Source organism: Cavia porcellus, unplaced genomic scaffold (assembly GCF_034190915.1).
Source record: "Cavia porcellus strain 051 isolate PalLab524CR breed Dunkin Hartley unplaced genomic scaffold, mCavPor4.1 scaffold_7, whole genome shotgun sequence".
Lineage (NCBI taxonomy): Eukaryota > Metazoa > Chordata > Mammalia > Rodentia > Caviidae > Cavia > Cavia porcellus.
The window spans coordinates 69,193,393-69,208,089 of record NW_026947490.1 but is presented as its reverse complement, the minus strand read 5'-3'; the positions used below and the strand labels follow the sequence as shown (position 1 = coordinate 69,208,089).

At 39.1% G+C, this 14,697-nt stretch overlaps 2 protein-coding genes across 4 annotated transcripts in view; both read right to left on the bottom strand.

Annotated features, from left to right (window-relative positions):
- Positions 1–14,651, bottom strand: part of Hspa14 (heat shock protein family A (Hsp70) member 14) — a 29,383-nt gene extending 14,732 nt beyond the window's left edge. The window contains exons 1-8 of one of the 2 annotated variants that reach the window (XM_003468610.4): positions 14,453–14,651; positions 13,467–13,547; positions 13,315–13,397; positions 5,332–5,380; positions 5,096–5,201; positions 3,789–3,879; positions 2,466–2,570; positions 1,267–1,428 (exon numbers count right to left, since the gene is read on the bottom strand). In XM_003468610.4, the coding sequence (XP_003468658.2) occupies positions 1,267–1,428; positions 2,466–2,570; positions 3,789–3,879; positions 5,096–5,201; positions 5,332–5,380; positions 13,315–13,397; positions 13,467–13,547; positions 14,453–14,509 (734 nt within the window). In that variant the 5' untranslated portion in view covers positions 14,510–14,651. Of the gene's footprint in view, positions 1–1,266; positions 1,429–2,465; positions 2,571–3,788; positions 3,880–5,095; positions 5,202–5,331; positions 5,381–13,314; positions 13,398–13,466; positions 13,548–14,452 lie in introns of those variants that run through there. The other variant, XM_063253799.1, reaches the window with a different exon arrangement.
- On the bottom strand, positions 5,096–13,541 carry Msantd7 (Myb/SANT DNA binding domain containing 7). Of its 2 annotated transcripts, XM_063253800.1 has the most exons (6): positions 13,467–13,541; positions 13,315–13,397; positions 10,712–11,435; positions 9,322–10,206; positions 5,332–5,380; positions 5,096–5,201 (listed from the first exon to the last, which is right to left on the bottom strand). In XM_063253800.1, the coding sequence occupies exons 3-4, from the start codon at positions 11,271–11,273 to the stop codon at positions 9,683–9,685; spliced, it is 1,086 nt and encodes a 361-aa protein (XP_063109870.1). In that variant the 5' UTR covers positions 11,274–11,435; positions 13,315–13,397; positions 13,467–13,541; the 3' UTR covers positions 5,096–5,201; positions 5,332–5,380; positions 9,322–9,682. The 2 variants fall into 2 exon arrangements, with proteins under 2 accessions (XP_063109870.1, XP_063109871.1); XM_063253801.1 differs by lacking the exons at positions 10,712–11,435; positions 13,467–13,541.
- Positions 14,652–14,697: the final 46 nt, after the last annotated feature.

Sequence of the window (14,697 nt, the reverse complement as noted above, 5' to 3'; positions counted from 1 at the left end):
CAATTACAGATTGCAGGAGACTCATGTAACTGAGTCAGATTCTTAGCTCAGTCTTCACTGGACAATGGTTATCTGTTGAGCACTAAAAAATAAGTCACGGACATCTAAAGGTACTTTCTGACACATACAAAATATGTAAAATTAAAGTTCTCTCTCCAATGCAAGTTAATTTTTAAAACTGCTGGCTAAGTAAGGATCATTTGCTTTGTTAAAACAGCACTTTTGTAATAAAAATAAAAAGCAATTATTTAAAAAAAAAAAAAAAGAGGCAGGGGGGGAGGTGCTCAAGGCAGAAGGAGGACCTGGGAGATCAGCAAATAAAAATATAAAAAAAAGCAAAAAAAAAAAGCAGTGTAAGTCTTTCCTAAACAAGAAAGAAAATAAGTTCTCTTAAGTTTTCTTAAACAAGTGAGAAAGTTTTTTCATGACTTTTTCAACCTTGTAAAAACAGGATTATTTCAACTACATTTTTTTTTAGTGGCAAGGTCTAAAACATTTCTATATATTAGATTCTTCATCTGGTCAAAAAGAATTAAGATTTAAGTGGAGTAATTAACAGCCATTAATAATACTAAAGTATTTCTTATTATAGATTAGTAAGTAAATAAATAATCCACATTTATTAATTCACTGCTCTGGTGGTACACACCTGTAATCTCAGCAGGTGGGAGGCTGAGGCAGCAGGAACGCTTCAAGTTTGAGGCCAGCCTGAACTATAGAGTAAAGACAACCTGAACTATGTAGCAAGGCCCTATCTCAGAAAAAACAAAATCAAAACAAGCAAATAAAAAAAAAAGGACATTGACTCACTGGAATATGATGATAACATAACTCTAACCGGTGCAAAATTTTAAAAACTGTTCAGAAAGTAGTAAGGACTAGTCCTATACCTTCTCTATGCAGACAAGCAACCCATTACAGGGTGGTTCCTGCCTGTATCCCAGCACTCTGGGAGGCTAAGGCCAGAGGATTACAAGTTCAAACCCAGTTGGGGGAACTTATCAAGACCCTGTTTGAAAATAAAAAATAAAAAAGGGGCTGAGGCTACAGTGCAGTTCAAAGGTAACTGCGGTCAATCCTCTGTACCATGAAAAAGTGGGGGGGGGGCCCAACCACCAATGATTGAAAAAGAAAATCACTGAGTTCTTGTCACTCACTGGCTGATGAACCCCCTGCACAAAGGACACTTATTCCAGAGGTAAATCCAGTCTCATCAAAAGAAGACATAACATGCTCCTTTACATTGACCAGGCCATTAGTACTCACCTCTGGAACTCTGAAGCCAGGTACTGCGCTAAGGCTGCTGTGAAATGTGCACCTCCGATGCTATCGTCAGTGTTTGCTGAAAGAACCCGATACATCCCACTGTTAACTTCCATGACACTGAGAGATAAGGATGTCCCTCCAAGCTTGAAGACCAGAACATTGCTTTAAGGGAAAGAGAAAGTATGCAATTTATCACATTTTAAAGCTAGTTTACAATTATAAATCACTGAATCTTTAAATTACAAAGTAGTTGAAACTCTCAAATGAATAACCAAGTGTCTACAATGACTTGGTGAAGAATTTGGCCTTGAACATAGACATTCTGAGTTTTTTTTAATCTTGTCATGCTGAAAATACAGGTAAAACTGTATCCTGAGTAACCAGAATTCAAAATTCTAACTTTCAAAGTAAATCAGGAAGAGATTAGTGATTACAATGAATTTTAAGAGAATACAGAAATTCTAGTATTACGAAGTTATTCTGTTGAATATTATACATTTTACAGTCTGCACTACTGAGTTAATATTATGCAAGTTATTATATGTTCAAAACTAGAAACTAACTCATTTCTTGTATATCAAAATTCATAATCTGATATCTCTGTATTTATCTAGTTTACCTAAAAATAACTTCCAAGTGATTTATACATGTTAATTTAACTGTGAGACGCTGAGTAAGTAAAATAATTAGAGAAAGTTAACATAATATCTGAATTAATTTCTCGGAAGTTTAACGGCCTTCAGATCGAGAAACCAGTATTGATAGCTAAGTTAGGGTTATGCAGGTCTGAAGCCTTAAATCCTCATGCAGGATTTTCCACTCATCTCCTATCAAGTCCAAAGCACATAAAACGGTATCCACTATTTCTAAATATGTAATCACAGGAAATGCTGGCAAGTGTCCTTGTTTCTGCTGGAAGTGAGCCAGATCTATAATCTCCCAATCTCCCTCTAATACAGGGACAAAATGAGGGCAGCAAGAGAAGGGCAGAAAAGCTCAACTTCCCTCCTGCGATGTTCCTCCTTTGCTTTCACAGCACTTCTTTCTCAACCATTTGACAAACTCCAGGTGAGAATTTCAGTATCTTCCAGCCTTAAAGGTTGGGCACTACAGTACAGAATAACTAAGACTGATGTAATTGCTAAAATCCGCAATGCTTCTACATTGAAAAGACTTAAAGCTGCAAACACAGTTTTTACCTTTTTCCGGTAGGGGAGTCTTGCCCAATTCCATAAGCAAGAAGAGCTGCAGATGGCTCATGTATTAATCGTAAAACATTAAATCCAGCTGCTCCAGCTGCTCCTCTGTGAACAATTTGTTTTTAGTGAATTTAATATCACAACACCTTAAATCAATTTAAGAAATTCTGCACTAAAAAATTTATGCAATAGCAGGTAAGATTCCATAAGTAGACAAAAAGTGTAACAATCTTTAGAAGCAAGAAAATAGAACATGTGAAATGGAAGTCATTCTGTAACAGCTCACTTTCTGTTTAACATTACAATGTTCAGAGTCCATTTTATTGAGGAAGAAAGTACATGCTTATACTGAAAAAAAATAAAGCTTTTTGAAATGGCTAAGCTTAAAAGTTTACTTTTTGGGGCGGAGGGGGGGGGTTACTATCTTTTCGGGCTCTCCAAGTCTAGGAGGAATACCCTGCTTAATTACATAGAATTTCCTATTCAAAACATTTACTGAACTCTCTTGATAATTCTGTGAGATCAGAATCATGTTTTAGTTATCTTTGTGTACTCAACTTTGAGTTCAAAAGTAGTTTAATTAACAAAGACAACTATTAGCTGAATGAGGGGGAAAATGATCATAAAGAGATTAAGATAAATTTATGAAATATTTTAGAATTTTTCCAATTACATTAATCTAGGGTCACAATTTTTAAACTATGACAATTTTCTGTCAGTAGCAACTTCAGGTAGGTGCTGTGGCATACATCTGTAATTCCAGTACTCTGGGAGGCTGAGACAGGAAGGTTATAAGCTTGGGCCTACCCTAAGCAGTTTAGCAACTTATGAGACGTTATCTCAAAATAAAAAATTAAAATGTGCTGGGGATGTAGTTCAGTGCAAAGACCCTGGGCTCAATAACCAGTAATACAGTGGGGTGGCGGGAGGTCACTTCAGTGCTTGCCAAAATCAAATGGAACCCCATCCAGCAAATCAAAGGTATGCAAGCCCGATAATTACATTTGCCTGATCACCTGTAAAACCAATGAAACTTTTTGGTTTAATATTATGATCTCAGATGAAATAATTACAAATATTTTCTATGATTATATATTCTTATATGATTCCCACATAAACCTTAATTACATGAAATAGGCAATGATTTGTAAACATCAGTTTAACCTGGTAATGAAACGATTATCACCATATTAAGGTATTTATGGTACAATTTATTATGCTAGGGTATTTTCAAATACAATTTTATAATGATATTATGAATTGTAATATTGTCAAATCTGCATTTCTTTTAATTAAGAAAAATGAACCCCATATCATACTTACCCAAGAGCCTTTTTCTGCTTTTCTCCAAAATCAAATGGAACAGTAATAACCACATTATTTGCATCTGAGCCCAAGACAGAATGTGCTGTTTCTGTACATTAAAAAAATATAAAAATACATGTTTTTATTTTGCTTTTTGAAACAAGGTCTTGTATAGTTTAGGCTGGGCTTGAACTCACTATGTAGCCCTGGGTGGCATCAAACTAACAACAATCCTTTTGCTTTGGCCTCATGAGTTTTGGTATTTTAAGTGTGTGCTACCAAGCAAAACAAAAACATAAAAATCCCAATGACAGAAAAAAATATGTCAAGCAATACTTTCTGATGTTTCTTAACTTATGCCAAAGATCTTACAAAACAAATATTTAAATTCCCTTGCTTCCTCTAGCCTGTCAATTTCTTCTTCTGAGGTCTTAAATCATGCAATATTTCCTATACTTCAAAATGGTTGTGCTGAGAACTAGGTACTGTCCAAAAAGCTATAGTTAGATTTCAGTTTCAACTATCTTCAAATTAGATCAACTCCCACAGAGAACAGGCGTTTGATGAACCAACATGGAGACGTATCACATGAGCTCAGCATGTCACAGGACTGCCTTTTATATCTTAGATTCCTAACAATTCCAGAGCAGAAATTAGCCTTGAAAGTAACCCACTCCAGAATTTCTCAAAGTGTTTCACAGAACACTGCTCAACTCACTTCCCTTTGTCTAAAGTGGTGATAAAATCAGATCTACTTTACCTAAATTATTGTTGACAGTTTGTTAATCTTGAAGAAAGATATTCACTGCTTGCCATGTTTATTTGGCTGCTAAATCTCAAAAATTTTTCAAAATCTTAATCTGGCCCAATCCATTTATGTCACAGGGTGAACACACCTAATCTGAAAATCTAAACTCTGAAATCTCCAAATCAGGGCTCAAAAGGGTTAAGATTTTGGAGCATTTCAGATTTTGGACTTTTGGATTACAGATATTCAACCAGTAAGATCTATATAAATATGCCTAAATCCTTAAACAAACAACCAAACCTGAACACTGATGTATTTCTGGTCTCAAGCATTTCAGGTGAGGAAGACTCAACCAGTACTTCAGGGAAACCATAGTCATGGAAGGCACATCACAAAAGGCGAAGTCACAAGGCCAGAAAGTGGCTAATCCAGCCATGGTGTTTAGGTTTCCTTACTGCTAATCTGCTTAGTCACTTCTCCCAAGATCAAAATTACTTCTGTTTTGTAAAAGCAAACTTTTAAAAGATCACCTTTAATTTTAAGGTCACTTAAAATTAATTGCTCTTTTGCTTAATACCTTTCATTTTACTAAATATCAGTCTGGCAACATCTTCTGAGTTAACAAATTTTGTTTCTTCTCCAGTATCTATTTCATATCGTAATTTCCCATTTTTTTCAACGACCTATAAAAGAAATTATAGTTGGACTAAAGAAGGAATAAACTTAATAAAAATGCAAAGTTTAACATCAACATTACCTGTCATGACCTTTGGCACTCTGTATAACAAGAAGTAGTAATAGAATCATACTCACTGAACATTTACTTTCTGTGATGTATTTCTGAACTTGTGGGTCATCAGAGCTGTCCATAAAGAAAGATAAAAACATAGCTAAGTATTAAAATTAGTTTCAAAATTATACAAGGTTTAAAGATTATACTTTTCAATGTCAACAAATACTAAAATATAAACAAAATCATTAGACAACTCAGTAAGTCTTCAAGTATTATAGAAATTAGAATTTATCGATTATGTATGACAGTTATAGTAATGCTCCTAAAGTGTTAATCTTCAAATCTGAAAGTACACTTTATTGTGCTGACCATGACACATATGACTTTGCATCTTATCACTGATTTTATATCACACACTTTCACATTATGATCCTGAAGACACAACAACTAAGATACAAAGGATAAAAAGTGAGACTGCAAACTGAGGGCAGATCTCATTAACACCATCTATCTGTGTTACTTAGTTTTGGAGCAGAATCAACATCCAAAAGTAAAGGGTTGAGCCTAAATGCAAATGTATTTAATGCAGAGTAGTAGAGTATCCATATAAAAGTTTTATAATAAGGCTCCATACTACTAAATGTATATGACAAGAAAAAAATTACGTTGCTTTAGATGGCAGTACCCATTCAAACATACTATAGAACATTTTCATCTACTTGATTCTCACCATACCTACATGGGGTAAGTTTGGTGGGCATTGAGAGAAGTAAGTTCATAGAGGGGTAACAATTCTTACTAACAGGCAGAGCCAACTGATCCCAGGTTTTAGTTACCAGGTGACTCCTGTCCAAAACTTTATTACATTGCCTCCTACTAATAAACTGTAAACGACCACTGTACTTCTGCCCCCAAAGTGATAGGAATCTCTGACCCTTGGCTTAATTTTACTGAGACATAAAGATGACATGGACTAGTATCCTTCCTAGGAGGTTTCTAAAAAGCTGTGGCTACTTTAATAAAGAAACCAATTTTAAGTGTTTAATCAAGATGAAAATTAATAGTGGGTAATTACAGATGGATTAGAGAAAATCTTGAAGATCTTAACCTGTGTAAATAAAAGATAAAATAACTGGGCTTCGAACTGAAATATTTTTAGATTCTTCTTACTTTACTATCACTTAAGTAGCAATTAATAGCAGACAAGCTTGCTGAAAGTGACACTACTAATTCATACCATGACAGGATGGTATCTAGAGGTTCATTATAAACTTAAAGGTTTTTCTTATTAACCTTTCTGCTCCTCCCTTTAACTACACCACCTAAGCTACTACCTACATAACATTTTAAGACTAGACAAAAAAAAAGGAACTGTATCTACAATTTCAAGCATTTTTCTTTTATCACAGAATTCAAGGCAACCAGGATAATTTAATCTGTGTGTGGGTTATCTCCTACTTAGATGGGTTAACTTTTAAAGGTGTTTTGTAGAATTTAAAGAACTCTTAGAAATGAAAAACAACTTTTTAACTGCCATTCAAAAAGGATCTCTCTCATCTGAGGACAGAAAGCACACGTAGCTCTCAGGGCCAGACCCAGGCAAGACGGTAAGACTCAAAAGCAGGGAAGTAGAAAACACAGATGGAGGTGACAAAGCGGCACAGGTATCACGAGAAAGCAGCAGACAACCCACAACTACATACAAGTAAGAACTTTTATTTGTCCACAAGAGGATTAAATTACAGAAACACAAAGGTAGTGAAGGTAGTGGGAGGCCAATACACACAAGCACTGCGTTCACATCCTGGTCTTCAGGAGACAGCACTGACTCAACCATTGGACCACAACATTCCCAGCATGCCGTTTTCTCTCCCTCCTAAACACCTCTGATAATCATCATGGCACTCCATCGCACCAGGGACTCTGCCCACAGTGCCTACTCATCTAACAGTGCTTCACATTCACCTGCCTGTGAGTCCTCACAACACCCCTGTGAGGTAGGTGGGACAATGACTTGGTCTCATGTGGGAGGAACTGAGTCAGTAAAGAAAGGTCTGTGAGGCTGCGAAGGTAGTGGGCCTGGAACTGGAGCCTAGGCAGGACTCTGCTTGCTTCCCAGCACAGTCTCCTCTCACCACCACCTTTCTCCTCATATTCTTAGCAGATTTTTCTGTTTACTTTGTTAGGACTCTTTCTCTTGAGCTTTCTTCCCACACTGTAGCCCTTGATTCATTAGATTTTCACAGCAGCACCTCCAAACTGTAACTCTACTTTTGTTCTGCAGCGCTTTTCATTATTTTAAATCAATCCCTGCCTCTACACATTCCTATCATAGATTTATATGGTACAGTTCTAATTCTTAAGTATTCCATTTTCCCAGAAAATCTATTTAATCTGTATTAGTGATTTTCAGTTACAACTGATATATATCCTTCCACATAATGACCTAAAACAATTAAGATATCTATGTATGTATGTGTTTTTCAATGCCTTAACACGTGTTGTTTTGTTTTGTTGAGACAAGGTCTTGCTATGTAGTTCAGGCTGGTCTCAAACTCATGGCAATCCTCCTGCCTCAGCCTTCCAAGTGCTTGAAAGCAAAGGATCCACATGTTGGATCTGGTAGTTAAAAGTTCATGGGTTTATTAACATTAACACTATAGAATGCTCCCTTAAAATACAATTGTTACCAGAATTTCCAACATATACTAATATGCTGCGGTAACTGAAAATGTCATAACTGAAATTTTGTTTTCATTGTCTTTTTTAAAGACATGCTATTTAAAATATTTTTAGAATTGAAAGGTACTAGAAAAAAAAGCATCCAGTACAAACCTGCCATTTTAGAAACAGAGACCAAAGCATACAAAGGGCAAGTGATTTGCCCAATGAAAGGAGATGTGCCAGGATTAGAGTCCAGCAGTGCTCCAGCCTGCTGTACCATACACCTAGTTGGTGCTCACCCTGGTGGCCAGCACGCTTGCCACTTGTGAGGTTCCCGAGTGCTGGGATTATAGGCACACACTACCATGCCTGGCTGCAGAAATCCCAAATCCTATCTACATTTCCAGAAAGTACTCCTTTTAAACCCAAAGATTCTTATTTGTATTTCCTGAAAGTACTAATAAACTACTAAGAGCTTTAAATTAATTTAGTTAAGACCTGTAATGGTTTTTTTCTAGTTAACTGAAAATGCTGCTTCATTTCTCCTAATAAATGTGTATTGAGGTTGAAGGTATATCTGCTCAGGGCTTGTGCTTAAAACTTTATCATGGACAGTCTTCATCTACAGTGACTCAAAGCTAAAGTGAAAACAAAGCTCATCTCTTACTATAGGCCATTAACTACATGAACTTTTGTTTATACTACTGAGAAAAAGTGACCTTGGAAAGTCTTCTAAGGTTTGTCCTCTTTAACAAAGTGGATCAAAACAATAAAACCATAAACAAAACCAAAAATAGGTATAAGAACAAAATTTACCAAAAGCAGATTGGAAACTGATATAATCCAAACTGTTTCCATGGTGTTCAAATGGCAACCACAAAGTAAACATATAACATAGGCACAAAGGGATCCAAATAATATAAAATTTAAAGAATTTACTTACACTTACTATTTTATATAACAGCCAATATTTTATCATATTGAAAATTATCAGTATGAACCAGAGCATACTATTAATTGTGGTTGCCTGGCAGTTCTTAACTATGTCCTTATCTTGACAGGAGACAAGAATTATGAAAATGAAGGCAAGAATACTCACTTGACTATTTTAAGTGCTTACTAGTAGACTTGTCAGAGCCATCACAGTAAAGCTAAGAGATAAAGATACAAATACATACTGTGTCTTAGGAGGCTAATGAGCCACGGAAGGATTTGAAAAACAGATCTGAAACTTCATGAAGCAGTCAAATCAAGCTAGTAACAATTCAAGTAATGAGGTGAAGGTATGCAACAGTACTTCTATGTCTTGTGAACTAATGTGCTCATTTTAGCCTTGCCTCAACCAAGGTCATGTGCATTAATAACTTACATATGTAAAAGTGCTTTTAAATTTTCACATCTATTACCTATCTGATCCTCACAACAACCCTGTGAGGTAGGCAGGGCAGGAGTTATCTGTCCTCCATTTTACAGATGAGGAAACTGTCACAGCAAGGTAAAGGAGACTGCTTCGTATCAGTGACAAAGCCAGGACGAACTGGCTCTTGAATTTTAGCTCCATCTGTTTTGTGTTAGGCAATCCTTCACATTTTGGGAAGATTAATGGAGGATCTTGGGAAAAGGAACTCACAAGTAAACTCCTACCACTCCACATATTAATGATTCATTTTCTCTCTTCTGAGGACACAGTAAGTCAGGGTACCAGAAGGCAGGTGCTGGAAGTAGACTTTTACTAGTTTAGGAACTGTATCCTTCTGCAATCAGTTCCTAACTTTTGGTATTTGAAATCAATCTCTGAAGCAATTTTTCAAGCCCTAGCTGAAAAGCACCAGTTGCCTCTTCCACTGCCGTGGCCAAGCGTCTGAGTGCGATGACCGCATCCCTGCGCAGTTCATTGGCAGTGTCTTGCTGGGCACTGGCCTCCTCACCAATAGCAATTAGCCTGTCCAGTTTTTCTTCCTCTCGCTTTGAAAGCTCTTGTGCCAAACGCCTGTTTTCTGCCAACTCGGCTGCAATTGTCCTGGCCACTGACCGCCTTCTTCGCCTTGCCCACCTTGTTGGGGGCTCACTGGCCACAGGAATATTCCCACCAGAGACAAAATCAAGTCTGGAAGAGAAGACTGGAGGCTGCAGTGTGGAGGCTGCACCAGGAGGGTTTCGGTTGGTGCTGGTGGAAGGATTAGGCTCACCGGACATGCCCAATCTGGTCATAGGGCTGCTCTGACAGGGAGCAACTGCACCTCTGAAAAGGTTGTGGGAGCTGCTGTAGCTGGGGGTCCCTTGAGAGCACCCTGAAAAACAAAGCAACAATGTTGCAGAGAGGACATTCCTGCCAAGGGAATGCCTAGAGCCAAGCAGCAAAGCTGGATTACAAAACTAGGGCTGTTCTTGGGAAGCAATCTTTCCAGGAAGTTGAAAAAATTCTGTACTCTACATTTTGCCTGTTGTAATCTCCAAAACTTCCCTCTTGCCTCTAGAACCCTTCTCCATGTAGCTATCCAACCCACGTTTTCCCTGTGTATTTCTAACCACTTATCACTTTTCTACCATTATCACTTTTTGCCAAAACTAGTTTATTTGTAGGGTATGTCTTTTAAGTTTCAAGAATTCTAATATTTTACATACTTAGGGTTACAGCTTTTTAAATCTGGAACCCTTTATCTTACTCTTAGGTTTGAAAAAAATGGTAGGATGGGACAGAAACAGGCTGTTGAAGAGAGCACTCTCTCAATGCTCATTTGATGTTTAGAATGAAATGATCGCGAGACCCTAATCCTGTACATGCTTGAAAGTTACCTGCACCCGAGGATTCATCCCAGGAGTCCTCAAGGTCACTGGTTTCTTGTATCCGGTCACTGATTCTCAGCTGACAATCCTCATCTAATTCCTTAACTGTTTTCAAGACAGGCTGGCCATCTGCTGCTTGAGTCCTTTTTGCTTTCAGCATGCTGGTTCCCTCTTCCCCTGCTGTGCCAGAGGCCACTAAGTTCTGATCACAGTGCTTGGCCCAAGCAGCAGCCTCCATTAAGTTGTCTGGGTCACTCACTATCTGATTTCGAAGAAGCTGATCCAATGTGTCATAAAAAGGACAGTGTGGTGGGTCGCCCATACTTGTGGCATGAGCAACATAGGCCTTTAAATACAATGCCTTCAGAACTTTAAACTTGGAGCGGCACTGACGTTCGGTGCGGCGGAAGCCTTCCTGTTGCATTCGCTTAGACACAGCCTGATAGACATCTGCATTGTGATGCACAGTCTGAAGGCGTTGAATATACTCTGCCTCACCTAATATGGAGAGAAGAGTTCGTGTCTCCTGTCTGGACCACCGGATGCCTGCACTGCTACTGGCAGTAGCCATAGTGGGCTGGGAAGACTACTGAAGCAAGCGCCTGGGCAGCAAAGTACAAATGTGAAGGTGTGGGGAAGCTCTGTGTGCTCTCAGCGTATTCCCAGGAGCCAGCCGATTCTTCCCTCTCAGGGCTAATTGCTGAGAAGTCAGGTCCAAGGACCGCATTTCTGGCTGGAAGGCCACAGGGAATGAGAGTTACAGGAAGGGTGTAAGGATCATTTTGGCAGCAAATAGGTCATAAACAGGCATGTCTGCAAGACTGAGAAAGCCCACCGTTGGAGTTCACTCAAGGCGGGCACTGGACTAAAGGTTCAATAACTTGGTAACAAAAAGGCCAAATGCTTCCAAGGTTGACAAATGGTACAACTGTGTGTCTTTGAAAACCAGCAATGTCTAGTGAGTACACAGGTGACGAGAAAAACAACCTGTACCATGAAAAAACTAACTCCCAGGCCTACAGTAAGTATCATGCTGTGGCTGTTCCTCACCTGCTACCACTCTTGTGTTCCTTTGCTAAAAAGTAATTCTCAGGATCAGAAGAGTAAGCTTAAGTCAACCTGCTAACACAAAGCATTGAGCATAAGGCAGAATACAGGTTCATCATTACTCTAGCTATCTGCCTCCAAAGAGCAGAATAAAAGACAAATACATGTTGGCTCTCAAGGGATACAGAGTTACACAAATGTTTCCTTATCTTGAATATATCCACGTCAGTCTTCTACTTGTGATATTAGACCAGTTTTGCAACCAAAAAAGGAAGCGGGAAATCTAGTTATAAAGCAGATGCCTCTATTTTTTTTTTTAAACTACATGTGAAACTACAAGTATCTCAAAGTTTAATTAAAAAACAAATTGTTAGCCACCCAGTGATTCTGGCTCTGACATCTATTACACATCCTTGCTTTTTTCCAGAATATATAATTTGAGAATATCTGACACCACAAACACTTTGTACTGTTTTATATACTTGTACAGGATATAGGATCACAAAACTTGAATGTTCTCCAAAATACTATACTTTCTAGAGATACAAGAAAAAAAATACTAATACAAAAATATCTGTATGTACAAAAGAAATGAGTACAAAATCCAATACATAATCTCCAAATCCTAAAATCAATACAAGGAAAAGACAATCAAATGAAACAGAAGGGTAAGGAGGGCTGGGATATAGTTCAATGGTAGAGGAATGGCCTAGAACACCCAAGGAAGAGGAGGAGGGGACATCAGAACCTGGGGATGAAAGTTAAGAGATCTGTCTACCTCTCTAACTTAGAAATGCCACACTTGCATATACCTTGATTTTCTCATCAATAAATGAGAAAGCACCTGCCCTATCAATTTTTACAGAGCTGTTGTAAGGCTTAAATAAAATGACAGATGTGAAAGCACTTTGCAAATTTAAAACGATTCTACCAAGTAGTACTATTCTAGTGAAAATGAGAACTCTTTAATTATTATGGTAATCTATAATTTGAGGAGACAGAAGTCTGGGGAAGCAATCTCTTTAATCTTCTAATTAAAATTACAACAAATGATTAACCTGATTCTTACATAACACATCACTTAAGCTGTTTCTCTAATAATTAAATTTGTAAGCCAAGTGGAGGTTAGTTCCCAGAAAGCTTCACAAAGAGACCTGAGGAAGAAAATCAATAGCCTCTACATAAATTATGATCAATTACAAAATTTTGCAAAATTCAACCCCCATGCAAGGAAATCTTCAGATTTCCACAAAGCCTATCAAGTTCCTTTGGTTAAAAATTATAAAAATGTGAAAATTACCACCTCCAAATGAGACAAACTGTCAAAAGTAAATGGATATTAATATTTGTCAACACTAACTTGTCAGGAGCAATCAATTATCTGAGTGAATCCCATCCTCACTTAAGAACCAACAAAAATCAAAAGAAACAACTTGGTTATTTTCTGGAATGATTCAATTATAAAAGCAACAACATAAGCTGTGGTGTTTCTAGTTTTACTTCACTTTTCACTTAGATGAATGCATTTTTGATGCCATACTGTAAAGTACCACTTTATTCCATACCTTCTGCCAAGGATCTGCTTGACTTTCATGACAGTATTTGAAATATTTCTTATTCTACTTTGCTTTGCTGCCATTCCAACCACCTGAAAAAAGAGCAACATGTTGTAACATATGTTATTTTTCATTATTTCCCAGTACAAAAAGAATAGTACCTCTTCATTTTCTGAGTAGGCAACAACAGCTGGAGTAACTCTATCACCTGCATCATTTGCAACAACATCAGCACGGCCATCCTAGAGAAAAAAACATAAAGTGTATTAGTTTTTAGAATGATTATATAAAACCTCATTGAACATGAGCCACATATAGTGTCACTTTTCCATCCACGTGGGAAAAAAATTACTGTATTAAACCTTAAAACTTGTAGATTTAGTCACCATTACATCCCATGTAGAACTGCCTCATTTTTTCAGATTGCTATTCAGTCAACAATTGGATCAAACCTAAGATTTACACACCCTTTCTGCTTCGCTTCTTTCTCACAAAAAACACATCTTTTTTCCATCTTGACTGCTTTGGGCTTTCCTTACAAATCCTGTAACACCTGCACACGGGCTACTGGCAGGAGAGTTCATTATGGTTGGTCCTCCTGCCTCACTATAGAGGAAAGCAAGGTCACATCCCCGCGTCAAGCTCTCACCTCCGCAGGGGCCGAATGTGTACAACACGCAAGTCGACTCACCCCACAGACAGCGTACTCAGGCGCTCCCGGAAAGACGCTAAACCCCTGTGTACCGCGGACCTTCGGGCTCAGCCTGCGAGCCCCGAGCCCCAGACACTGGCCCTCTGGATCCTGAGCAAGGGGCACCACCAACCGCTCCGGACACTGCAACCCGGGTGTCTTCTGGCTGTCCTAGTCCTTGACGTCCCGGAATCGCCCAGGACTCGGGCCACCTCACACGCCCGGCCGTCCCGGACCCCCAGGAACCTCATCGCCTAGGTGAGGACTCGGAGCCCGGCTCCGACGCAGCCCGCAGCCGAGCCGTGGATCCTCGGAAACGCCGCTCGGCCCCGCCCCACAGCAGCGCCACTCCGCACGCGTCCCCGGGCCACCCATGCGCCGTTCGCACGCTGCAGTGCCGGTGCCGGAGAACTGAGGGCCCGCGTGAAACCCCGATTCATCCCCCAGGGCTCTCACCTTATAGACGGCCACACAGGCTGATGTGCAGCCCAGGTGAACGCCGATGGCCGCCATGAGGCGGCAGGGACCGCGGCAGCACTAACCAACAACTCCCTACCGCCAAAGGCTTCCAGCCGACTAATAGGCCCGTCAGGCACCGCGGAGACCTCACGTTGCTGCCCGCCCACTGCGTCCTGTTGGACACGCCGACCTCCTGCATCAACACCAATGAACGCCAAGGTTCCGCCTTTCCTCCCGATCAA

What these genes read in the sequence shown, in the direction of transcription:
- Msantd7 (XM_063253800.1), bottom strand. Translation starts at nt 11,273, where the DNA reads ATGGCTACTGCCAGTAGCAGTGCAGGCATCCGGTGGTCCAGACAGGAG. An exon ending in GGATGAATCCTCGGGTGCAG is followed by an intron (nt 10,207 to 10,711) that starts GTAACTTTCAAG and finishes TTTGTTTTTCAG; the next exon opens with GGTGCTCTCAAGGGACCCCC.